A 27,496-nucleotide genomic window follows, 5' to 3' on the forward strand; every position below is an offset into this window, starting at 1 on the left:
AAGTTGCTTCAGCCCCCCCCCCCCCCGTCCTCACATATTCTTCCCATTCGCCAGAAAGGCTCTGTACCCTTTTGCCGGTGCCCCATATGTTGGGATTCACTTAAACATGTCGGCCCGTAAGCAGACGAAGTTGACTCTTCGCTGATTGGGAGGGTGGTGATAGGGGAACAATTTAGGCTCATTACGTTGTCCAGAGGCTGTTCGCTGCTGCCCAGGCCCTATACATCCTTTTTTCACGGGCAATCCGATCGTTAAGGAGCCTTCCACGTTGCCTTCACCCCCTTGCATTTTCCCATAGGGCCTTACGCTGCCATTGGGGTAATATCTGCTAACATGCCTGGGCACTCTTCATCAATCAGTGACCCCCACGGATTCTGCCAATTCGCCCGACAGGCTGTAAACGTTTTTGCCGGGACCCCATATGCCGGGATGCATTCAGTTTCTCAGCGGCTCTTCATATTGGTCTCGGGTTCTTTCCACTTGCTCGGAGGGCTGTGTGCTGTTGCTGTGGTCCATACAAGGTAAGGAATCGAGCCATCCATGGTCAGCGGCCCTCTATATTGATCTAGGGCTCCTTGCCTTTGATCTCGTTTGCGGAGGAACCTTCAGTCCTATCGGGGCTCTTTCTCTCAATCTACCCTCCCCCTCGGCATTCTTGATTGCACAGGGGTATTAATTTATTCACACTGGTCTCGGGTAAGCTCTCTGCTCAGAGGGGCCTGTGCTCACCCCCGGGTTCCCCCCCCCCCCCCCATATGTCAGCCTGTCGGGCCACTTCCAATCGTTCAGGGTCCAAACATGTTGGCCTTGATGCCTTAGCTTAAAAACAGCAGTTGGATATGGGCCGATCAATTTGTATTCACAATTGTCGAACATGATAGGCAGACAGGGCAAAAACTCTGCATTAGTAATCAGCCATCAGCTGATCACATCAACCGACTGGTTAACCGTAAATAAGCTAGGAACCAAGTTTGCGCTTGATTTTGGTGGAATTTAGAAGCCAACTTCAGTTGATTTAACAATCTTTTTCCAAAAAACTTGGCCTCAAAATGTCAGGATTCCCTATGATCTGGAAAAAATAAATAAGATCTGTTTATGTACACACGTAGAACACCTAGTTGTCTACGGTTACACATGGTAAGATGGTTCCACGTATATAAAAAGTGTACTAAGTATCTTAACTGACCATAATGCGGTGATTTTTTGGAGAGGGCCCAAACCTGTATGGGATCTCGCAAGGTTACATGTGCCTCTTGACGAACTTCCGAATCCCCCCCCCCCTGATTTTTTATTAATGATTTTAACCTGCCGATCATCATAAGCCTGCAAATGTATTCATTGCATAGGGACGGATCCAGTGTTAGAAGCCGTGGGTGAACCGCTGGGTGGAGGTGGGGGGCTGCAACAAAATTACAGACAGCAGATGGCAAATGAAGGAGCTCTATGCCGTTTTACGAGCGCCATGTCTCCGCTAACCACTTGAATCTGCCCATATGCACGAATTTTCAGAAGGGACCAGGCGACCAGCCGACGGCCGCTGGGTAAATACGGTACGGTAGGCTGTGGGAAGACCCTATCCACCTACGAAGCAGGTCACCCAGTACAACTTGGTGCTAGAAGAACAGCTGTAGAAACAAATATTAGCTGCGGATGTTTCACAGTTTTGTTGCCCCCTTTCGTGTCTCTAAGTAATGCAATGGGCTTGTCTTGCAACGTTTCGGGCACAACATATTTTAGTCTAACGTTGGAGGGCGTGTAACGCGACTGATTGCAGCATCTTTTCATCGTTCGCCACGGCTTCTCCAAGGCCGTGGTTTTCTTATCATTGCGCAGCGAGAAAGCTCATCTAGTTCAATGTTTTGGTCGGGGTTGTGTCATTCATGCTTGCCCCTTCCATGTCTGTCGGGAGAGCTCATGACATGTGGCACATTTCACTCTACAATGAGAAAGGACTTCCTTCAGCCATACCGAACTGCTCTGAACTGCAAATACAGTTACCAGGCAGGATGTAGCAAAGGACAACACGGGACTGGAAGAACAAAAGTGGAGTGCAAAACGCTTCGCAGCCAATGCAAAGCTGTTATAAAATGGCAGTAAGATATCACCATCATAACAGTCAATTATTGACAGTACGCTAGTCAATGACGTACTTTTGGTGCATTTTTGTATAAAAAATGCAACCTGCCCGATGTAAAGCGGATGCAACATTTACTGGCTGATATTTTGGAAACAAGTTTGCGCCCCGCCGATTTCCTTGGTTAGCCGGCGCCAGATGCTTTGCAGTATATACGACACATGCAGTTCCCCACCACTCAGTATACCATATTCAGATTGGTCTAGTTATTTCGTAAGCCCTTAAACCACATTTACGGCGATCTCTATAATTTTCAACGATATACAAAGCGCAACTTTGTCGCGCTCGCCCCAAGCCACACGCACGTTTGCGGCCAGAAGTGCAGTGAAAGTTCGAGGGAGCTGCCGTGCGTCAGCCGAATGAGTCACGACTGCCATCAGCCGAATAGATTTTGAGTAAATGACCATTATATATATCGGTCTTGATGCAACTCACCGCACTCTCCTTTACCTTACTGGCACGCGCAATAGCCAGTTGCGTCACTGAGGAAGTTGCACTCTGGGGGACTTGCGTCGCTCCTGCCCCAGGCGGTCGCCTGTTAAGACCCAGGCTACGTGTCTGATTCCGATGTCGGGGAACTGAGGCAGCGACTGGCCTGAGCAACCACCTTACGACGCATGCCACGATCCATTCTTACAGCAAACAACAAAATGCAACTGGCATAATACGCTACACAAGCCCTCTAGCTTTACACTTGACACCGTTTGTGCGTAGTACTGTGTGCGCGAGCGTGTCTCTTGCTTTGAGATAAGCTCAATTGTGCAATCTATCCCAAATTCATTATTTCTACGCCATCGTCATCAACTGAGCAAGTTTGCGAAGTGAGCCACGAATACATTTTTTTTTCAACAAGGGCATAAGGGTCGCCTGGTGTGTGCAGGCGCATGTTGAACGCACGGCGATGCGTGCTGCCTGGTTTTCCCGGTCATACTGTGATTGGCAATGCACGGATAAGCCTCGCCCGCTCTCCCTCGCTAGTACAAGCTGCGCGAAATGTCACTACAATCCTTGGCAGACAGTTATTAGTATTCCTGTGGGAAATACTTTTTCACACAGGCAGTGTCCCGGAAAGCCGTTCTGAATGCTTATTTCATCTTAATAGCGTTTAGTGGTGGTACTGCACTGGCCTTGCCGCTACTGGTTGGCTCGGTGGTTAGCCACCGCCGTGTAAACAAGGGCCTCGCTTTGCAGAAGAAACTACTTGTCATTTCCCCGGTTATATATTATACGTGGCACGTTTGCATGGGCATTTTCCCGGTTCTTCTCGTAGCAAAAATGCTAATCTCTGTTCTAGTGCTTGCTGGAGCCAGTTTCTTTGCTGTTCTGTCGTGGCTGCTTGCCCATACCCCTTGAAATTCCCTGGATTTGCAGCCAGCTCTAGTCAGTACACGGTCCGAAGCTGAAGCGTTCGGAGTGTTCGAAGTAACCACGTATCTACTAGTACCTACCGTACCCACTACGCCCGCAGGGTCGGAAGCCTGCAAACTCTCTTAGGGCTGTCACTACGAATTATTCGGCTTAGTGGCAGTTCCAGCGCATTCCTTCTGCTACATTTCGGCAGAAGGCGTAGGCTTTTTTGACTTCTTGTATTTCGGGACTTCCCCTTTTTCGAGAGGTTCTCGGACAAGGTAACCATAACAACACGTGTCAAACAACAAACAACTGCGAATTTGTGTCGGTCTCCTGAAATCGTATGAGTGCAGTAAGAGAGTTTCGATGATACAGAATTGGGATATCTTGCTTATTACATTGTATGAGTATCCCATTACATCTTGCGTGATGTGTGTGTTTTTGGGTCCGGCACGGACCTCATCACGGTCTAGCCAAGTATGAATAACAGACTGGACACGCTCTGGAGCACTTCTTATGTGACTACTAGAATGTTGTTACAAGTGCCTAGATATCACATTCTACCAACACTCTGCAGTGAAGAAGATGAACACGAACCCCAAGCATTAACAGAAAATCACTGAATTGCATTCAGTCTGTTATTTCCTAGATCTAATGCGCAGAATGTTTTCACGTCATGTACCACCGAGTGCAATCCGCAGGCCGCGATTCAAGAAAATCTAGTTTATCTGTCTTCTGCCAAGCGTATGATATGACATCAACGAGTGAAGCTTCTGCTGGCTGAGAAGCAGAGTTGCTGCCGCTGCCCATGGTAGGTGGCCAGCACCTATCACATCAGCTCACACGTACCGCACCCGAAGAGGTTCACAATGCTGAACCCGTCGCCACAAGCGCGCCCGCCGTCGGCCGTATCGCGCGCCCCGAGCACATCGGCATACGTGGCCGCCAGCGGCATGGCGCGTTACAGCACGGCCGACGCCAACGACGCCGCAGAGGTGCTCTCGACAGACACGGGCGAGGCGCTGCGCGAGGCGGCCATGAAGCGCGCTGACTCGCTCGACGAGGAGGACTTGGAGCGCGCCCGCACGCCTCCCTCCCCGGTGAGAGCCGTAGAGCGCGTGTGGTCCGCGCGAGGGCGCTACGTCCGCGTGCTCCGGAAGCGCGTGCAGCCTCCTTTGCGGTGTTCTGTATCTTACATGGTTATTGGGGGATGCGCTCTGCCCTCGTTAAAGAGGTGGAGGTCGATGAGGTTTGCCCCTGGAGCAGTTTAAAGCTAGACACTTTAGCAATATGTGGGGAGCCGTACGATGCATGACAGTGGCGGCCCCATCCGAGTTAACCGTCCAAGTGTGACTGTTGATAAGTGGTATTATGACCCATTTGTAAATGTTCTACGTTCCACGCTCCACTCACTACTATCACTTACACACATTCCTGGACCGCACCCTCAGCACATGGATGAAACAAAGCATGCACGCCAAACCTCCAGATATAATTCTATTTTGTTCCCGGGTACCACACAAATGAGTAGAGGAAATGACCGATGATGTATCTACATCCGCTGATACTATGATGCGAGCCGGGACGTCGGGAACGACACTTCGTTCGTTTCAGAGGCCGCTTCCATCAGCTTTTTGATGTTTTCCGCTCGACATATTGTCAGATGATGTTGTTCCGTGCGTCACCACGCGCGTGAACAGTCCGTTGGGTCAAGCAATATGTAACGTCAAGTCGATGTAATCGGTTTATTGTACACAAATGAATATATGGATCTAATCAGCAGAAATGTTTTGTTATTATCAGATGCTACATGCGTTCCTGACTATTGTTATAGCCTCAGGCAATTTGGTGATCCTATAACGTGAAGCCACGCATGTGTGTGGTCGACTAAACCTAATATCCGACCGTTTATTTTGGTACTGTCTTGAGCTATACGTCGTAAAACTCATTACGGTCACGGCGTGACCGTACGTCTACGTCTGCTGTCTTGTTTCAAACTGGTAACCTCAAATGTTGTTTTTTTCAGATCGGCCTGCTGGCAATCCATCTTCTTCAAATGAAGGAGTTTAACCAGTCGGCCGTCAGTATCCTTTAACCTCGTAACATCGGCCTTGAACACCGCGCGTGTAAGCCCACCTGCTCCCACACACAGACCCCCCCCCCTCCCCCTCGCATATACTCGCACTCACGCGGTAGAATCCATAGTGCAGGGCATGGAATCTGTCTAAGACTCTTATGCGCATTGACAGTAAAATCTAGCGCACGAAATCTCGCGCCCGAGAAAAATCGTTTCGTTTCGTTTCGAGACGTTTCGTGAGAACTGCTAAGCAGCGATGTGGGTCCTGAATAACCGTGCTAGGAATGTGATTTTTCATCCCCGAAACCGCATTCATTCATGACCTTTCGCTGATCTACAAAAACCGACAGAATAACCCTCACCTAAGACCACCCCAGGTCATAAGCATTAATTTTCCTCAAGATACTATTCATCAGGTATGGATCTGGTGAACCCTAGACTACGCTTCATGATGCTGGTCTCCATTGGAGATATGTACAAGGAAACAGGATTGAAGAGTGGCCACGTCAGGCACATTCGAGAAAAAGAGAAGTCCACCAGGCTATTAGACAGGCTGCCTATTGATGAAGTTAAACATTTCTCTATGAGGGTAAGTGTTGCTGGTGACCTGTACTTGACAGATGTTTAGGGGTTGACAAGTCCACCAGGCTATTAGACAGGCTGCCTATTGATGAAGTTAAACATTTCTCTATGAGCGTAAGTGTTGCTGGTGACTTGTACTTGACAGATGTTCAGGGGGTGACAAGTATTTAAATGAACGTTAATTTGAAAATTGCATATAGAGCCGCGTCTTTTGTGTCCGATAAAGATTACCACGCCAATCTAATCTCCGAATAGGTAACACGCAGCGGGTCAGATCCCAGGCGCCACGTGGGTTCGTTTTCTGTTAAAGACGCCGCGCACAATGCCTTTGCCTCCTTATGCCTCCTTCTGAAGTAACCATGGCTCCCGCTTGAGAATGGATATATAAGCCCGTGTCAAAATGATTCCATAGTTTTGACCACTTGGATCACGATGTCGGTGTTCACTCAGCGTGCTGTGCTGAGCGCGTACTCTTGTTTGTGCTTGAGAACTGCGTCAAAAAGCGTCCAAGCCTTGGTGATTAGACTTGAAACTGAGCAGGTTTGTATTACTAGCCTTGATAACGAATTGATAGCCGGATGCATTGGATGATATATATTAGACTTAATATATATATATATATATATATATATATATATATATATATATATATATCAGTCCTTGGTAGCCACAAAGGTTAGACTGATGGTGGGGTAGCGATGTGTGCTCGTAATGACCTCGTGAAATCAATCTCGCATCTACACATTACTTATTTTGATGGTAGGTGGTGGGTACTGAACCCGCGTGACTACTATATGCAATCTTGTCTTTTGAACATTTACAATCTTACTATTGTGCCTACCTCCAGACCACCCGGTGCGTCCAGTTTTGTCTATCGAACTAATAATGCATGCTCTGGAAAGGACTAGTGATTTTTCGACGCCTACTACCACGTCAAGTGACTAAATTGGACCTGTTTTATTCTTTTTAAGATGCTGGTATTCATTGGCGTCAATTTTTAACATCATTGGGGGAGCCAAGTCTCGGAAGTCGCTAAAAGGGAACATGCACGAAAAAAACTTTCCGGATATCATCCACTTCCTTTCTGGTTATTCACTATATATATATATATATATATATATATATATATATATATATATATATATATATATATATATATGTATATATGTAGATATATGCGTGTAATTAGGAATCAGGCTCTCTTTTATGCAAAACATGATGTAAATTGCAGCATATTTGTTGTACAATATCTTCTTCAAGTTCTCGATCATACGAAAACATTTTATCTGAAAAACATGTCCAACAAATGTCGGCGTATTCAGCCTCAAGACAATATTAAGCTCACCATCTTCTCCCGGAGCTCCTAAGTGACCAGCATGGTCATGAAGAATAACTTATGCCAAGACCAGTCTGCGCAAAAACGGCCAAAGTAGCGTACCAGTCTGGCCGCAACGCCGGCGACTGTGCGCACCGTCCCAGTGGTAACTACATAGGCCACACGACCACGACACTCGGCGGCGCAATACGATGCACCTGCAACATGGAGGCCTAATCGCCATCTCAAGGGGTCCACAGCAGCCATCTGAGTAGACAGCTCATGATCACCATCATTCATCACTTTTGCTCGGTTCTGCATCATTCTGCATCATCATCAACACCAACACCATCATTCTTGCTCGAAGATGTGCTCTCCAAAACTTAACCGCTGCATATGACGCTGAAGTCGTCCGCAGATATAATAATTTTAGTCATATCCTCTGTTGTTATGGCATGAGAGAGCTCAGAGTAAAAACTTTTTAACCCGCTCTTCTCTCCCCTATGTCAAGAATCGAAGCTACTGGCATGAATCAGTAGTAAATCATACAGCATCAAGGTCACGTTAGGCGCATAGTTCCACAGTAGCACTTGTCCCAAGTGGTGTTAGCAGACGTTTTGAGAAATATGTGCCTACATAGACGAGCGGCGCGGCTGGGAGGGAGGAGAGCAGGGGGAATGCTCCTCCCCTGCTGACAGGCCGGGGGATAAGAGTATGTTTTTCGCTCAAAATTTTTGGGAGGCTCCTTTTCCAAATTTACGGCATTGTACCTACCAGGATGTTACCAAAATTAAGATCAAGGAAGCCCCATAGCTGAGTGAGAGAGTAATGGGCTCAAAAAAACTTCTTCTAGAGCAAGAGACCGTTTTCTGCATCATGAGGTCAAGTTTAGGAATAACGTACCCCATGCTATATAAGAGTACACCTAATGTTATGTTAAGGAGGCCCATTTGCTGGCTCGGAGGGCCCCGTTACAAACAAAGAGCCTGCTGTTCTGGGTTAGGAGGCATCCTTTATATTCAGGGGGTCCCATTTCCAGAACAGGTGGACCCTTTCTTACAACAGATGGCCTCGGTTGCGGATCGGGACGCCCTGTTTTGTGATGACGAGGCCCTGTGGCTAGATTTGGAGGCCCGTCTCGTGAATATGAAGCATAATGGCGGCCAGCTAGGCGGACGGCCACCTCGACCGCTGCGCATGACATCCATCGGCCAATCAGAGCCGTTCTTATTGACATGGGCCAGCGTGGCAACATTCGTGCAGTTGGGTGCCGGGGAGGTAAGTGTTTATTTACGCTATCAGAGTTCTGTCCGCTCCGCCGCCCCCATCCACCACGTTTCATTTCTGTTAAAGGGAATGTTCCACATTTGAAGATATTGAGTTGGGCATCAGATATGATGGGGAATGCTTCCTTGTAACTATTGGTAAGCTTTCAAAGTCCAAAAAACGACGCTAAGTAGCAAATTTTCAAAGTCTATGAAAGTGGGCCCCATTATGTCATTGTTTGATGGCGTCATGAAATGGGTTTGTGACGACAGCAAAACCAAGCAGCATCTGGCAGCCAGACATAAAGAATACCTCGCACAAGGCTCATGATAAGCCTATTATTGAGTCCTTTCCAAGAAACCAACAGCAATACTTCTCCACTTTTCCCAGCACCCAGCATCCCACGCAAGTTGCAGTGACTATGACATCAGTATCAATAAGCATGAATATATCAGGCATCAATATATCACATTTCATTGGGAGTCAGTAGACTGAAGAATACCAAAACAATGTTCCCTCTCAGAGGAACGAACCTCGCACGCACACTCCCCATCACATCAATACCAATACAAGCCACTGGTGCACACCACCAGTGATCGCACGCATTTCAAGCCGCCGATTCACACTCAAATAAGTGTGATAATAAGTGTGAATAAGTGTGTGATTTTGTCAAATAAGTGTGATCTCACATTTGCACAACTCGCGGGACTATCAAATTGCAGGTTTTCTCATAATTTTCGCACAGGTCTTTAATCACATCACCGGACTTCACCGTGACCACCCTTCGAAACAAAGTCCCAACGGGGGTTCACGGTAATGTGGCTCAAGAACTTCTTCTTGTAAAACACAATTTCTTGCTCAAGATTTGAACTTGTCTTACCATATGTGTGAAAAACTTAGATATATATATATATATATATATATATATAAATTACTGTAATGATTCCCCAATTTCATAATGCCTTGCTAACCCATAAGCCCATGTAAGGTTCTTTGCTCCGGTACACATGGCGCCAACCAAGCCGTCTGTAAGAGATACGTTAGAAGAAGCAAAAACGCTAGCAGGAGAAAACAGACAGATTTGCCGTCGCGTCCTCCTTTTTATAACTTAGGGAGAGTGCCTATTTTTGGGTGCCGTACTTCTCTGCAGACAGTGGCGTTCTTTTTTATAACATTGACCTGTGGCCTAGAAATAGGGAAAAATGACCCCTTCACGACGAGTGTCGCACAACCCGAAATTGCTCACGCTTGTGTTCGGGATAAGCATTCAGCGGTAAAATCTTGCTGACAGCCAATCACCTTCAACGGACTGTACCACATGTGCAGCATCATCGCCTTTGCGAATGTATCAGCGGCCATGCTGTTTTGGCCATAAACAAAAAACAGCCTGTACTATCACGGGGATCTTATGGCGTCATTAATCAGAAGGCGATTTTGAAGTTGGCTGTAAATAAGCCTTTTCGTACTTTGCGGGCGTGTAACTCAGGAACGAGATCGTTTTGGGTCTTAAAAAGGGCATATCCGTGAACTGCACCAAAATGTCCTCAAGATAGCTATTTCAGCTCAAAACGCCACACAAATGTGGAGCATTCCCTTTAATGCGCTGCCCTTGACCCCCAAAAGTTGCAGTAAGCTTAGCTTAAAAAAAGCTTAAATCTTGATAACCACTACTCCTGACCTGCTCACCCGATTTACCTGACCCGAGGCGCACAAATACTGTGTTGACTGCCAACTGGCTTGATGCTAATTGGCCGACCCTGAGTTAAGGGAGGGGCAACAGGCACCGGACCACAAGACACGTCCAATAGCACGAACACGTTTCCGCCTCCTTCGCACGTAAGTGGCTGAACTTGCCAGGCTGGGACGCACACTGTATAACGCCTATGGTAGCATACTTGACGCATAGCACAAACGAAACTGAAAATCAGGAACTGGAACATGTTACGCCTTCGGCACGACGTCGTTGTGGGTGGTTCCACGACAAAACTTCACGACATGACTTCCAACACGAATCACTTCTACGCGACTTACTCCTAATGCAAGAGCTTCCCATGCATAAATTTCTAGGCGACAAAACTTCTAATACAAAACTTTTTACGCGTCATTTTTGCAACAAACGACCAAAGCTCTGAAGATAAAACTTCCTCGCGACGTCACTTCTAATGCAAGAACCTCTAACGCATAGGATTATACGAGACAAAACCTCTTATGCACACCCTCGCACGGGCATCATCTCTACGCAACAGCAATTCTAGCGCAAAATGTAGCATGACATAACCACTACTAATGTGAAAACTGATAATGCATAAAATTTTGCGCGACAAAACTTACAGTGCAAAGACTTCGACACGACGTCACTTCTAAGTTAAGAATCTTCTAGCGTATAAGCTGCTGCATGAGAAAGAAAACTTATCACGTAAGAGCTTTTAACGCAAATAACTTGAATGGGTTTGTATTGAAGGCACGGGAGTGTGTCCCGAAGCCCGAACCTTAGGTTTCTCACCGACAGAGCTTCCCTATCGTTTCTGCTAGGCTTAGGCTCCTTTTCCGTACCGGGGATCTCTGCTTACTATCATTACCAGGGGTCTTCGATTGATAACTCCACCAGAAGGTCAGAACCAGCAATTGAGCTCGAGGTCAGATTTTTAGCCGTCACAGGTAGCTCCAAGTGGACGCTGCGATCCTCTGAATAACATTCCGGGCTCCTGAACCCGCCAAAGTTTGGCCATTAGACCCACTGCCTTGCAAGATCCTGATAAGTATCCAATCAGACCTCTCAGATTAGTGCCAGAGGCCTCTAACTAAGAGAGAAACCCTCCTGTTGTTTCAAGTGAGCAACATGGTTTCGCAAACTGAGTTAGAGGGAGGGGGCTGAGCAAGGACAAATGACGCAAACTACCCCAACACCGCGAGCCAACGGGATTCGTCCCGGATTTGGACCTTTTTATTCGCAAAGTTTGGAAGGTGTAGCGTAAGTTGGGGCGGCATCCAGTCTTTTTTATAAATTTGGTCCGAACCCTTTGAGTGGATGGATTTCTGGGATCAGTGCTCACGCTAAGCAGTGCTTGTTGTGTGAGCCCTGAACCCCACCATCCGATCGCGCAATTCCAGGCAACGGCGGAAATTAGTGGTGAAAGCTTTACGTGCCGCAATGCTCGGCACGGTCCGTCCTACCCTCTGACGTCAACTGACCTTTAGCGCGACCGCTGCCACCGGCCGAAGGCCACACCTGCCAAGGGCAAATAGCGAGCGCCCTAAAGCGACTCGAACCCAGCCCGCCACGGGTGGGTGGATCGGAAAGCAGGCGCTCTAACCAACTGAGCCACCGGGACGGACAACCGAAAAGGAAACTCCACCCCTGTCTTAAGGTCATCTGAGCGACGTAGAACGCCCTATGATCTGAATTCTTGGATTCTGAGCCATGCTTTTATTCGGTTAATGAAACCCTGGCTGGCACAGACACCTCTACCTGTTGTTGTACAAGAGGCCCCGGAGCCCTGACTGATATGGGGCGCTCTCCGGGGCCGGGGTCCACGACCGGGAGGCTTCTCATGGTCTCACTGGTTCTCCTGTTTTTATTATATTTTATTTAAGAGGAGTCACTTTGACTGAATTCGTTCGGCTGATGAGGGTCCTGGCCGGCTCAGAGCCCTGTTCAATGTTGTGGATCTACGGAGGCGCAGTTCAGTGCCGTGGATCCTCTGTTCAGCATCGGGGATCAACGGCAACTCAACATATCCCGTGTTTAGTTTAGCGCTCAGTACCAGGGCTCCTTAGGCAACAAAGGGCCCCTCAACAAATCAAGGGGCCCAAGAGCGACGCCGACGGAGGCCCTCTCATTTAACTTGGGTCTTGGTTCTGGTGCTGTCCTGCATGTGGTTAGCTACCTAGTACCGGGCCCCAGTTAGGTACCGAGGTCAATATTTCAGTTCTGGGACCCCTCGCCGGCAGACGGACCCCATAATGCTTCACTGAGAACCCGAAATTTTGATCTGCCTTTCGAGCCTTTCGGGCCTGAAAGGTCGACCACGCGGCTCCCGATCCACGAGTGGAGAAATAGTCCCCAGAGCCCCTTGTATCTGCTCCAGGCTGGGATAATGCCTCCCGATTCAGTAGCTCATGAGATACTGTTAATTGACACCTATGCCATCTAACTTGACATGTGCCAATATTTCGAGCCATGCGTTTCAAATTGCGCGCAGTAATTTCAGCAAAACACCGTTTCAAAATCAAAAATAATTTGCACAACAATTAACTGCAGTTACTGCCTGTGCACACATGTTGCGCATTGGGACATACTCAGACATGCATAATCTATAGATACGTTTATCTTTATTGGTGCTGACAAATGCTTGTCTTCTTGTTCATAACAATATTTCCCCCGAGATGTCGGAAATATGAAAAACGGGCATTGATATTCCTTGTGAGAAGCAGGGTCTTCCTGCGTTAGAATTCTGCCGCCTAGAAGCTTATGCCCTACAGATTCTTAAATTAGAAGTAGGGTCGCCTAAAACTCCGTGTTAAAAGTTATGCCGCGTAAAAGCAATGTCGCGCAGAAGCTTTACGTTGTAATTTAATCGCATTAAGTTTTATACGCTAGAAGTGTTTGCATGAGAGGTAACGTTACGCATAAGGTTTTGCGCCAAACACTTTGTCGCGCGGCAGAAATTTCGTTTAGAAGGTTTTCGTGGGAAGATCTGTCGCATAGAAATTCTTGTGTTAAAATGTTGTGTCGTGTGGAAATTTATGGGTTTAAGTTCGTTCGTTAGAAGTTTTGTCGTGTGGAAGTCTATGCAGTTGGAAGTTTTTGCGTCAAAAGTGAAGTCGCTCAGAAATTTTGCGTTCGAAAGTCGAAATTCGGAATCATGCCGCGCAGAAGGTTTTGCACCAGAAGTGCTGTCGATTATAAGTTTACATTTTAGAAGTTCTTTCATTAGAAGAAATCGGGTGTAAAATCCGTGTCGTGGAAGTGCTGTTGTTAGCAGTATTTGTGTTAGAAGCATTGTCGGCACATCGATTGTGAATATATCTCTATTCTCCGATTTGACAATCTGATATTGGGTCCGTAAATTCTTTTTAAAGATGAAATCATCCGAAGCACGGGTGCAGCCGGAAGTCCCGCATCAGTTCCTCATTTCCTTTTTCACTATAGATGGCTTGGCGTGAAATCAGTCTCCCTGAGCTCGCCTCTCCTGTTCAGAGTTTATCTTTACTTTGAAGACATCTGAAAAAGCACACGAGAGGGCGAATAGAGGAGAATGGGGTGAGGTGCGTCATGTCTTTGATCCACCCACCCGTGGCAGGGTGAGTCTGGGTTACTTAACACGCTCACTATTTGCCCTAGACAGGTATGGCCTGTGACAGGTGGTGGTGGCCGCAATACGGGTCAGATGTCATCATAGGGCAGGACAGACCATGCCGAGCATTGCGGCATTTCAAACTTTCGCCTCTGAACTCCGGCCGTTAATCTGGAATTGTACGAACGGAAGGTATGGGTCAAGACTCACATAACAAGCACTGCTCAGCGTAAGCTCTGATCACAGAAGTCCATCGATCCAAAATGAATGGATGGCAGTCTTAAGTCACTCAGCTGACGCGCAACAGCGCATTCAGTATTTCAGTGCACTTTCGACAGCATGCATGCACGCATCATAGGGTGAGCGCGACAAATATGTTGTTTCGTTTACCGATAAAAACTCCTGAAATTAGTGGAAATGTGCGCTCAGGGTGCCGTCAAACCAGAAGACTAATGCTAAATGCTATACTGAGTGATGGGAATGTATGTTTGCCATTTATGCCGCAAACATTGCGCGCCTGCTTGGCAAGGATTTCCGGGTGGTGCGAACCTTCTTCCAACATTTCGGGCGGTGCACGTTGCGTCAGCTGTGCCTGGGGCATCTTGTATCAGTGATACAATGTACTGGCAGTAATGCCGTTAACCGACTGACTGTCAATGATCGACTGACATGATTTCCATGACTTATTGGGGTCCCGACAAAAAAAAATCAATAGTTGTTCCTGAAACCTACGAGCCAAGAACCGTAAAACAAACTCTGATTGGCTAAGAACGACAAAAATTGTCATGTCAAAATCACATTAGCTACGAAGTAGCAGAGAAAAACTTATCTTATTTACATATCGTACCGCATTCAGCTGACTTGCGATGAAATCTACTCCATACAACAAAATAACCTAACGCAGCCTCTCCCGCCAGGTGGCGGGGGCGGCGCCACGGGTTTGTAGTTGGGGGAGAGACAATATTTTCCATTGGGCCTTGTGGACAAAATGTGGTATTCTCACAGGGCGGCGTATTACACAGCGGCGTTTTCAAGGGGAGGACACCGAGGTTATGTGCCCCCTTATGAAACTGTCACATGTATCACATCTAAGTAAATAGTTGTCGACAGGTGAAAAATCTGGAAGGGGCCTTCTAATTATCTGAGAAAGGGTCTGGAGAGCCTGTTTTCCGAAGAAAGTAGGGGCTTTCTAATGCAGAACAGGACGTATGCGATTTACAAATGGGTCTCCAAATCTAGTCAAGGGACCTCGCTATCACAAAACAGTGCATTCTTATCCGGAAACCGCGGCTATCTGAGGCATGAACGGGGCCTCTTTAATCAAACATTCGGCATCCTGATGCAAACAATTGGGTACAGGTAGCCAATGCTCTAAATTTGGCCACCTCTAGATTTGGACTAGTCGCTAGGTTACTTCTATGAATCAGGCTATGTAACTACAGTGCATTTAATTGGGGAAAACGTCTCCCCAAAATTGGGGTGGGGAACATGCTCTCGCCCCCTCTACCTCTTCCCCCCCCCCTGCTGCGCCGCTCCTGCCAAGTGACACCACTTGCTCCCCCTACTTCCCACCCTGCTGCGCCGCTCTTCCCAGGTGACGCCACTTGCTCCCTCTACTTCGCCCCCTGCTGCGCCGCTCCTGCCAGGTGACGCCACTTGCTCCCTCTACCTCCCCCCACCTTGCTGCGCCGCTCCTGCCAGGTGATGCCGCTTGCTCCCCATTGTGATGCAAGTGACATCATTCGTTAAGGGCTCATTCTACAGTCATTTACCAAAAACTGACGACGTTCTCCGAGATTTTATCGCTACATATATAGCTCATGGGTAGAGTTGTTCGCAGATATAAGAATCTTAGCTATATTTTCAGCAATTCTTGTACGACAGTGATCAGAGCAAAAAGCGATACCACTCTACCTACTGACACTTCTGAAAACTGATACCACTCTCCGCTGTGGGTCTAGCTCGTTCTTCTCCTGGTAGGTCAGGTATAAGAAAATAAAATACAATGATTTAGCTTACGTGGCAGAATGCGTCTAATTTCATCGCTGCTTTACTGAATATTTGGCTCTTGCATGTGCGATGTGGGATCGTTGGGGGGGGGGGGGGGGCGTAACTCTTCTGCCTTGGAAGGTGGCGATATGCTGTGTCCCGGCGAAGATTCAAACCAGAGCTTACATGACATTCGACAGTGTTCGTTCAGTCATTAATAATGGCCAAGACCTCATGTGTGCAGGCACGTTCGTGTTTTAAGGACATGCTCCCAATGCCTGTCTTCTGTATATTTTCAGATTCCGCAGCAAGTTTCTGATCCCGCCAATGTTTTGAGGTTCGGGCTGTACAGCGTGCACCTTGATACCAAGGACACCGCACCACCAGAGCTCGTGGGTAAGGGGCACCGGTGTGTGACATCAACATTTGTGAATACAATCAGCGCTTGCCTGCAAAACTCACGACAGCGAGGAAGAACGCGTCCCATGGCTTACCATATGATCCAATGGATAGGCTGCCAATCGAAGGTCGTTAGCGGCGTGGAGGAGACACTGATAATTATGTGTCACTGCCATTATGCCACTGTCACTGTCACTGTCATTATGTCACTGTCACTGTTATTATGTCACTTCACAGCATCGCCACTCTACACAGGGACGCATAAGCGCTGTACTAGGGTTTGCTTGAAGGTGGGATCTCCCCGCTTAAATGCCCGCTGAGTCCGGCCGGTGACGGCGCGCGGCGGCAGGTGAGGCGGAGGTGCACCTTCACGAGATCATCAAGGCTATGATGGTGATTGACGTGGTTTCGCTGAGGCTCGACGGTCGCGTGGTGGCCAGCCTGGATCTCGAGTTCGCCTTCATGTACGGCTCCATGGGATTCTGCTACTCCACACAAGTGAGCTGTGCACTGTAGACACTGTTTCCCAGTGATATGGACACATTCATATGCGTGCGAGGGTGCCCCTGGTCGTGTCCCGTCACTCCTTCCATCCTATGTATTCTGTTGGCGCTTATTTCACAGGAACTCAGTTACAAAATGTATCTTTTGGTAAGTCCAGCTTAATGGACTAAAATCGCCTGGCCCCCGTGCAACTCGGACGTATTGTGTGTCTGCTTATGCGAATAATGTGTACGTGTAGGCATGCAGCCTTTATCAATAAATATTCATCCATGACCTTGGGTGCCTTCTCCCAAAACTTAAACACGGATGTCAAGCACACCGGCCACCGCCACCCCGTGCCCGAGCTTCCCTGCCGCCCTCAAACCCCGCCCTCGGTAACATCACGGTCCGCCTCGCCCCTTGCCGTGCGTGCCCAAGCTTCCCCGTCGCCCTCAAACCCCGCCCTCGGTAACATCACGGTCCGCCTCGCCCCTTGCCAGTGCGTGCCCGAGCTTCCCCGTCGCCCTCAAACCCCGCCCTTGGTAACATCACAGCCCGCCTCGCCCGTTGCCGTGCCGCAGCTGGAGAACGCCGCCTTCGACGCCAGTCGAGATCTGGGGCGCAGCATGTTCCCGCGTCTGACTCTGCCTGAGGAGCGCGACGGCGAGGTGCTGGTGCCCATGCCGCAGCACGCGCCCGCCTTCGTGCCCTGGACCTGTTCCACCGTCACCCACTGGGACGGTGGGTGACCTGGAGGAGCCAGAGCTCGCCCGCCGCCGGCTTGTGGCAAGCGGGATAGGTAAATTTTACTACCCCCAAGGAAGTAAAAAAGCACAAATGTACCCGACTTCAAGTGGATTTCCGAATTACTAGCTAGCTCTAGACGAAACATAGAATAGCTTGGGCAAGGCCTACCAAGACTAAGAGCTTGGTACACCTCTCTTCCCACTTGCATGCTCTGGATTTCTATTGGATGGCAGGGATGGTGCAGCAGGAGGTGAGGAGGAAGGAGAGAGGAAGCAAGAGTATGTTCCCCCTCCCCAGTTTTTGGAATGCCCGTTTTTCCTACGAAAGGTATTGTACCCGTAGACTCCCGAAACGCAGAACAGGGAGGCCTCCATAACTAAGCTTGACAGCAATCAATCGAGCTCAAGAGACTATTTTCTACACGGAGAGATACGATTTCCGGGTAATGAGAGCACCTGTATGAATCAGGTAGCCGATGTTCTAGATAACGGCGTCCAATGATGTGTAATGATGTGTAAATGATGCCGTTTGCTGACCCGGGAGACCCCGTTACGAACTGGGAGGCTCTCTTCTTAGTAAGAAGGCACTCTTTTTAAGAATGCCTCTGTCACGCGTCAGATAACCGCTGTTTCGGATAAGGGTGTCCTGCTTTGGGATGGGGCCCCTTGGATACATTTGGAGACCATTTCGTGAATCGGAAGTGTCCTGCTGTGGATGGGGTCCTTTTATTCCATTAAGACGCTTTCATGGAGCAAGATGTCGTGCTTCAAGATAGGGAGACCCTTTACCGGCTACCCAAAAGGCCTCCATTGTGAATTTGTCAATTCCCTGCATCAATTACTTGGATATGACGCATGTAGCAGCTTGATGAGGTGGATCCCACCGTTCGTCATCCCATGGACTACGATACTGGCCAGGGGGCCATCCCTGCGAAGAGGCCCATTTTCTCCAGAAGGCCCCCGAAGAACCATGCCCCAACTAAAAATCCGCTGCGCCGACCCCGTTGGATGGTGCTTCCTGTACTTACAAAGGTACCACCATTTTTCCTTTTCTGTGAATGAAGGCTTAATGTTTCAGAAGTACGTTTATTGCTCGTGTTAGGTGGTCGTGGAGCTAGTGAGCTGCTGAGATATCATAACGGAGATGAGGTAGGATTGCGTAGGCTTGCCTACTTTGGAACTGCGCCTCACCCGACTTTCCCGTGCATGTAACGTGGTTTGTTGCATATCAAGCAAATCCTTCGGCTTTATGTCATTCCCCTTTTAAACACAAAAGCCGTTGTCCGCGGCCTTCGATTTGTCGGGGCAAACCCGCCGCTATCGGGGACGGATCCTCCCCGTCACTGCCCCACCCTAAACCGAAGCGTCACCTGAGCCCCTCCGCGGGCGCCATGTTGTGGGCGGGGCGTGCGGCCAGCGCGTGACGTCACAGTGCCTCGGGCGCCGCGTGACCGGCAGAGCAGCTGCAGCGGCTACCGCCTGTCTGGCCGCCGGCGGCGCCCACCCAGTTCACGGAGAGCGTACACGCGGAGGTGCGCCGCATCTTGACCGACTACGTGCCCATCACGTCCCGGCCCGATCGCCTGGCCTTTCTGCGCAGACTGATTCGAGGCACGCCAGTTCGGGAGCCGGTCAGTCAGCCGCTGGGGCCGTGCGATCGGGGCGATACAGGCGCGCCCGGTCGCCTGCTCCCATATGCTGCACGATGATCGTGTGCGGTTCTCAAATTGCGGAAGAGGCGTGTGGGTCTTGCCGCACGAAACCAATTTACTCCAACCAGAAGTTTCCAAATCCAGTGCGTCTGTCTCCTTTTTGCATATCTGAAGTTCGATCCGATCTGGTTCAGGGCAGGAGACGTGCTCATGGCTGTCCGTATGAAACATTAGTTTATCGCCCCAATTAAAACCAAAATGAGAAATAAAGCGCGCGTGAGCATCATGCCTTTTTCTTGAAGGTTAAACCTGACAGTTCTCAGTTCGATCCATTGGGATTGGACCCGCTAAGTTTGTAATGTTTCTCAACGCTCCTCAATATTTCGTAATTATTTATTCCATGTGGTCCTGATTTATCGGCGGTGGGGTCCTTTATCGCGGTGGGTTTGTATGCAAGTTTGCATAAAGAGTGGCAGTGGTTTACACACATCGCGCCCACTCAAAGGCTGTAATGTTTAAGCCGTTATTATGAATGTCATATTTGCCACCACAATTTGCCCTTGGAAGCATTGATTATCCGGTTCAGCACAGGCTGTTCGTTGGAAGTCCACACAGCCACCGCTCTGATGCGTTACATATGAATATTGCTCAGCCCTTCAACACAGATAGTTCGCCTTGCCGCTGCCTCCTCCATCCCTGGCGAGCATCTGTGTTGCAGCGCTCCACATCACAACTATGAAAGGCTGTAGATGCAGATTTGCCCCTGAATTTTGGACGTCCCTCTGTCTGTGTTCGTAGCCCCCCGATTCCCTACATGGCCAGGGCACTAATTCCTTGCCTAAGCTTTGATTACTCCTTGTCATTTCTCTCTCTCTCTCTCCTCTCATCTCTCTCTCTTTTTTTCTTCATCTATATCTCGCCATACTATCTGTTCTTTCTATCTCTCTTCGTCTCTCCTATGTCATCTTCTATACAGATCTCTCATTCTCTATCATCTACTCTTACTATATCTCTCTTTCTCTTCTTATCTTCTGCTCTATTATCTCATCGTCTCTATCTCGCTCTCTATTCTCTCTCTCTCCTACTCATCTATCATCTTATCTATCTCTCTCTCTATCTCTCTCTCTCTCTCTCTCTATCGCAGTCTCTCTCTACATCTCTCTCTCTCTCTCTCTCTCTCTCGCTCTCTCTCTCTCTCTCTCTCTCTCTCTCTCGTCATTTTTTTCTGCTTTATTATTTGTCCATCTGTGAGACACTCCTTTACCTGGTCTTGGGACACCCCTACATAAGATGAGACGCCACACCGCTATGTTTTGAGTACACCCCTGAGTTTGGAGTGGTCCTATGAATTTAACAGGGCCGCACTTCCATGGCTGCCCTGCTCGTGGCTCTCCTACAAGCTTCAGACTTACGTGCCTCTCTCTCCAAGCTTATAAGCACCTCCCTTCCTCGTGCAATCAGGTTCAACTGGGAACTTGACATCATCATTCCCTCTGATGCGCCTTTGTGACGGCGTTTGGTGAGACCCTGCATCTGGTCCTGGGGTTCCCGCACTTACCTCCCTGGCGGCAGGGCAGAGACCAGGCAGGCAGGCCTTGGTTCGGCGTGTCGGCCTGCTTGGTCTTTTGTGCGTCCCCCCCCCCCCTTAACACGGCTTGGGGCGCACCTTTATATGCACCTGAAACCAGTGGCACATACAGGGAGGGGTAGGCATCGGACCATAGCCCCCTTGGGCCGAAGGGGCACCAAAATTTGGTGGCAAATTGCTGCTATGAAATGACATAACTGTCTCGAGCCATGGCTGTTATGATATATTATGCAACTTGACAACGCAGTATTTCTCAAGAGGTCACTGTCGGTCGTGGCATCACCGGCCGCCAACTGCCCACGCATGTTGTGTAGAAGCTTGAATGGAACCTGTCCTCGAGCTGTTGATGACGTAAGAGGGCCTCCAGACGGCTGGCAAGGGACATGGCTAATTGCTGATGCAGCGCTTCTCAGAGGGCCGTGTAGTCTCCGGCCTGCCCGATGATGACATGGCGAACCTGAACAGCCACGGACATCGGAAGATTCGCGTCCAGCAGTTTTAATTTGGAGGCGGGATAGTCGGCTCCGGAAACGTCGAAGGCGCAGTTAACTTATATCAGCCACAGCTTTTCTTCTTCAGCCGAGAAGGCAGGAAGCCGAAAAGACGCAAACGGTGCGGAGGCCCTAGGCGTCCCGTGTTTTATTGCTGCACTGTCTGGTTTGCCTCCGGCCATCTTCAGCTGACGCCTTCAGTAAATCACGCCAAGGTCACCGGTGTCGCGCACGTCGCAATCTTCGGCGACGATAGAGAAAGGTGGCAGCAGCTGCCCTGTTGTTTTCCTCAGTTGATAACCCGAGCCCCTGTGTAGTGCGACACAAGCACAAACACCTGCATTTCAGGCCTCGTACTGCCAACAAGCTGGTTGCGGCCGTATGGCCGGAACTAGCAATGCTGCGGCGGTTGTACTGGACCGGTGTGCAGCATCGGCGCCAGCAACGAAACGACGCCGGCCCGGATTGCATGACGGGAAGGAGGAATCATGGGAGGGAGGAATCATGAGGACCGAGAGACACCGCGTTAACGGGCTGCGTAAAACATTACAACTCCATGGTTCGGGACAGTCATATCATTTCATAGCAGTAACAGTCTGCATAGTTACGAGAGACGATATGATACGACCCGCCAAACAACAGCTACATTAGCCATCATTTATTTGTAGACAAACACTCATACTGTTGCCCAACATAAAAACAATGAACGAATGGCGTCGCGTCCTTGTCAGTTGCGGTTCAATCACAAGGCTTTGCTTTGTGCCTTCAACGATCATGTGATGCCGTTGATAGAGAACGGTAGCATTATTTGGAGCGGTGCTACCGTTTCCCCCATCTCGCCAGGTTCGAAAGACTACAAACACCGCTTTCTCGTATGGTTGGGTTCGAGTAGCCGGTCCCGGTGTCCTCCACTGGATTATGAGCATCTTTTCGCCTTCTTCAAAACATCATCTATCAAGGCACGCCCCATTCAATCTAACATCTTATTTCTATACAACGTGTTTCATCACAGGCTTGACTGCGCTCACGTGAAGTCACTGTTCAGTCTGGCTGCACCCGTCCGGCTCTCGGCATGTTAGCCTTTTCCACGAGCCATTTGCAAGAGTCAACACTGTTAAAAATGGGTTTGTCGCACGACTACCCGCCGTCTGAAATCAATTTTTGCAGCATTTTCCTTCAACTGACTTTTTTCAACCAACAAAATCATTCCGATCTGATTTGTTTAGGTTCGCCGGCACACGCGGAACATTCCCTTGATGACTCATGTGCGACTGTGTGTAATGTGTGTGTGTGGGGGTGTGGGTGTGGGTGTGGGTGTGGGTGTGGGTGTGGGTGTGGGTGTGGGTGTGGGTGTGGGTGTGGATGTGGGTGTGGGTGTGGGTGTGGGTGGGGTGTGGGTGTAGGTGTGGGTGTGTGGGTGTGGGTGTGGGTGCGTGTGCGTGTGCGTGTGCGTGTGCGTGTGCGTGTGCGTGTGCGTGTGCGTGTGTGTGGCGTGCGTGCGTGTGTGGGTGTGTTTGGTTAGGTTTTTTGTTTGTGTGTATCGTATATTTGTTGTTCTTAAAGCTGGAATGCTTCCGAAATTGGGCTTTTGCATGCGGAATGCTTATGTCCCAAATAAACAATAAGTAAACACCAAACAAATCAGGTGGATCACTCCAACGGAAGATATTTTACCAATTAGAACATAAGATTGCCAATAAAGGTGCCGAAATCCGGAGTGTTATTTGTAAGGGGGAGGCGGCACCAAGTTACAGGGGGTATTACAATAAAGCATGGGCCCTCTCTTGACAAAGTTCGGGATCTGCCCCTGCCGGGGCACCTCTACACATGGCTATAAAGCACCTTATCCCGGCGAAAGGACGCCAGCATTTCAAGCCGATGAGGTAGGGGGTCCGATCGCCCTCTTTCCTTGGACACGTCGCTGACAGTACACACACGGAAGCAAGGTTCTCAGCTACCCCGTCAGCGCCTGCCCGGCGTGCGCTCCTGCCTCAGGACGAGGGCGAGAGCGGGGCCGGTGATGACCGGCCGGCCGACCAGCACCACGGCAGCGACCCTGGTCCGGCCCAGCTATCGACGACGCCAACGGACGCCGGCCGGCCGCAGCTGAGCGAGCGGCCACCAGGTACGGCGCTGATGGCGGCGGCGCGCGACCGGCGCAGGGGTCCTCTGGCGACCGAGCGGCTCGTCGCCAGAGGGCGGGCTGCGCAGGCGCGCAGCTGCGGTGATTATGTATGCATGGGAAGACGCACAGATTGCGTGATGTATGTGTGGGGAGAGTAAACAAGACGCGGAAACATTTGGCGTCCTGCATCTTCGACAAGATGTTGCACGCTTGTAGCTGAGGACATTCGCCACTCCGTGCTATGGGTCCCTACGGGCTATCGGTTCCATCACTGACGGTCTTGCGCCTACCACCGCAACGAGTCTCGTGGGCGCCGAATGCCCCAGGATTCAGGCGCCCTTTGTTCCAGCTCAGCTGCCTCCGAGCACGGGGCCAGGCGCGGCACGGCAGCGCGCCGTCGTTCTACCGGCGGCGGCGGCGCCGGCAACGCAGCCAGCCGCGTCCTCTTCACCGCGCGGTCCGCCTGGTTCCGCGACGACGGCCCCGCCACCCGCTAGCGCGCCCAAGCAGCCACTGATGGGGAGAGCCTCAAAAAGTGAGGCGCCACAGCCCGCAGAAAGACATAGATTAGCCCCGACGGGAGAGGAGCATAGCAAACCCGGCGGCAGACGCGGGAAGAGGGCACAGATGGGCTCCGGGGACGTAGGGGCCCGGCGGCAGACGCGGAGGAAAGGGACGGGTGGGCAACGGAGGCGTGGGAGGCCCGGCGGCAGACGTGGGGAGCCAGGACAGATGGGCCCCAGGGGGACACGTGGGCGGGCTGGCTCAGTGAGCTGCGCTGAACCGATCTGGACTATGTCGACTCGGACAACTCGAGCTGATGAGCTGACCTGAGTGTGTCCCCGGCAGTCTCGCCTCCCAGGCACATCCGCCGCGTGCCCTGGAAGCGGCCGGAGGGACCGGCAACCATCGCTGAACAACCGGAGGACGCTCCCGACAGCTCAGCTGAGGAGTTCGTCGATGCCAAGTGATTGTGTCAACCGCTGTGGCCGCGGCAGATGCTATGACTGAAGATCATGTGGCCGATGTGCCGCTGTGAATGAAGCAGCTCTTGGCAACTGCTGTTCATGATCAGCTGCTGTGACCAAAGCAACTGATATGATTAAAACAGTTGCTGGGACCGCTGTAATTAGAGCGACTCCTGTGGCCGGTTTGCTGCTCTTGGAGGTTCGCCGCTGTGAACGGAGTGACTACCGAGAATGAAGCGATTGCTGCGATCAGAACAGGCGATGTGCTTGAAGCTGCCTTCGTGATTGGCAGCTGTTGCGATCAGGGAGCTGCTGGCGGATGCGGCTGGTAGATGGGCAGCGCCTAGCACCGGTATCAATGCCGAGAACACATCCTGTCCTCACCTGGACTGACCTGTACATACCTGGGATGTCCTTTCCTTTTTAGGTTGCTTAAAACCAGCCTGAAAAGATGTTCCTTGTTCAGTGTTCCGCATGTTCAGCTCGTGCAATAGAGATGCTGTAACAGAAGCGACGAGTATTAACCCACCCGCCAGGTTTTAAAAAAGCCTGCGCCTGCGTCCATGCCGTTCGGCATAGGCTTTCATGGCATCTAACAAGAGGCGTTATCTGTGCCGGATCCTGCAGCCAGTCCACGATATTTCAACGGGCCTTAATTGAACCTGTTGAAAATACAATCGTTTTGTCGGGGAAAGAGCCCACTGAACCATTATCAAATAGATAGCGGCTTACACCACGCAGTCCTTAAACGTCCGCTTCCTTTAGTTTATTAGAATCCAACCTTCCAGTGCCGTTTGGCTTCCGTTCTCGCAGACAAGGTCAAGATGAAAACAGACCAAAACAATGATAAATGTAATACTAAAAGCAGGCTGAACGCAGATTGGTTGTGAAAAGTGTGTGTGGGGGGGGGGGGGGGAGGGGCACTTGACATTACCGGCCTATTCACCTTGAAAAGTGGGACCTTGTCTCCTTTTGCGCCTCTGCTTTGCCCCCTTGGCCCATACACCCATGGTCTGTTTAGCCTGCTTTGCACTTGTTTTGTGGAAACTTGTGACACTCGGCTTAATTCCATCACATTCAAGCCCTGGCCAAGATTGGGAAGGATTGCCTGTCTACCTAGATCCGTTTGTGCTGTTTTTACATGGTTCTTCATAGAGGTGATATTGGGCACATGATATAAGAAAATCGCAATATTTGACATCCACAATCCGCAGTTGAGTGAAATGAAACTTTACAGCACTTGTACATGTTGTCACAAATGACGTTAAACAAACAATGTGAATGCAAGCTCTTTGTGCATTTTGTCCTCGATTGCTGGCAGTTTATCCTTTGACACTGTGTGCGAATTTGGTGCATCTCGGGCGCACCGAGTTCGTCAAGGTCGAGGACACGCTGCCACAATGTCACAGGTTGTTGAAAAGATAACTGCTTGACAGCGTGTTGAGCATACACCAGTTGCGATTCGCGAGTAATGCTTTAGAAGAAAACGGGTAGAAGCAGTGAAGAATCTGGAGAAGTAAAGCTTACACAATATATTGACCCCTTCACTTTTCAGTACCACAGAGTCCATTGCAAATACTGTACCGTAAATCCTACGCTTATTATTACAGTTCGGTTGTTGGAAATAGTCAAGCTGCTGCATTGTCCATTGACGTACAACACTACCATGGACGAGATAGAAATGCTGTTATTTCTGTTTTTACAATTCATGATTGTTGCAGCCAAGCGAGAGGTGACCTATACAGATAGCTTCGGGAAGAAAGGTATCTCGACATCCTGGAAGTGGAACAACTACACGTACCAAGAGATGGCAAACATTCTGCAAGAGCATGGGTATGTTGTGCGGCAATTCCCGAACGGGCCCCCAGTCGTGGTCATTGGTGACATGGCATATAGCCCTGACAAAATTCTTCCAGAGTTGAGCCAAGATCGCACTTCATCATTTAAAAGCACAAGGATGTGGAAGGATTCCAATGGGGTGGCGCAATGCTGGTACTTTTTCGACACGGAAACGAAAGCCCATCGGGAACAGGTCAAGTCCGCCGTTCAGATCTGGACCAACAGCACTTGCATTCGATTTAACCAGCTGCCCGAGGGGCCGTGCGAGCAAAAATACGCTCACGGTGCCATCTGCGTGGGCGATTATGACGGCTGTTGGTCCGCCATCGGCCTTCAACATGCTGACGGGAAAGAAACACAGAAACTGTCATGCCCAGGTGCATGTGGGGTCTCGACCGGGGTACACGAATTTGGTCACGCTCTTGGTTTTTACCATATGCAGTCTAGACCGGACCGTAACAAGTACGTTCACGTGAATGCTGAGAACTTCGGGATTCCCCAGGCCGGAAAGGGGTTAACAAGTAAGCTAAAAGTCCTCTGGCAGCAAGGCGCGGTGTGCAAGAGGGACCAAGTGGCCGACATTCCGGTGCCGTTCGACTTTTTGTCTGTCATGCAGTACAGAACTGCGGAATTTGGAGATAAAGACCATCGCGCGATTTTTCGTCGCGAAAGATGTGCGTCGTCAGTATATGCTGGACTATAGATGGGACGCCGGCCTCATTCAATCACACTATGATCTCTATACTGTCAACACCCTCTACGGCTGCGACAAGATCTGGACTCAGTCTTGTATGAAGAATGGCAAGACTCCACCAAAGTGTAAAAATTTGGGCTACGTGGGGAAGGACTGTAATTGTCACTGTCCAAAATCCTTCACCGGTTCAGCATGCGAAACCAAGGTAGGGCCAGTGTTTCCGCTTCTGCCCAAAGTCAGGGAAATTACGAAAGTCACTGAGACATCATGGTTGAACTTGGATAATTATACGACACCTGGAACAGTCCCCGGATTTAGAGACGACCTCAAATACATCCAATACATTTCGTTGGTTGCAGATGGCAACGACGCAGACTCACGGGTCTCAATCACCGTCATACAGCATGTGATGGACATATCATCTATACTGGGCAGCAAAATATTTATTATTACAAACATAAAGCAGGAGTGCTCACGCACCAGCTTCATTTGGGGCGTCTC

General features: G+C 49.8%; 1 protein-coding gene across 3 annotated transcripts in view; it reads left to right on the forward strand.

Annotated features, from left to right (window-relative positions):
• Window positions 1–3,846: 3,846 nt before the first annotated feature.
• The window catches only part of LOC119097909 (uncharacterized), a 35,914-nt gene continuing 12,264 nt past the window's right edge, over window positions 3,847–27,496 (forward strand). The window contains exons 1-10 of one of the 3 annotated variants that reach the window (XM_037220855.1): window positions 3,847–4,584; window positions 5,511–5,568; window positions 5,978–6,150; window positions 16,310–16,406; window positions 16,759–16,907; window positions 17,474–17,633; window positions 19,097–19,269; window positions 23,365–23,494; window positions 23,849–24,029; window positions 24,344–24,972. In XM_037220855.1, coding sequence (XP_037076750.1) covers window positions 4,354–4,584; window positions 5,511–5,568; window positions 5,978–6,150; window positions 16,310–16,406; window positions 16,759–16,907; window positions 17,474–17,633; window positions 19,097–19,269; window positions 23,365–23,494; window positions 23,849–23,991 — 1,314 coding nt within the window. In that variant the 5' untranslated portion in view covers window positions 3,847–4,353 and the 3' untranslated portion in view covers window positions 23,992–24,029; window positions 24,344–24,972. Of the gene's footprint in view, window positions 4,585–5,510; window positions 5,569–5,977; window positions 6,151–6,200; window positions 6,258–16,309; window positions 16,407–16,758; window positions 16,908–17,473; window positions 17,634–19,096; window positions 19,270–23,364; window positions 23,495–23,848; window positions 24,030–24,343; window positions 24,973–27,496 lie in introns of those variants that run through there. The other 2 variants (XM_037220856.1, XR_005094212.1) reach the window with 2 other exon arrangements.

Source organism: Pollicipes pollicipes, unplaced genomic scaffold (genome assembly GCF_011947565.3).
Source record: "Pollicipes pollicipes isolate AB1234 unplaced genomic scaffold, Ppol_2.1 Scaffold_4740;HRSCAF=5597_pilon_pilon_pilon, whole genome shotgun sequence".
Classification (NCBI taxonomy): Eukaryota; Metazoa; Arthropoda; class Thecostraca; order Pollicipedomorpha; family Pollicipedidae; genus Pollicipes; species Pollicipes pollicipes.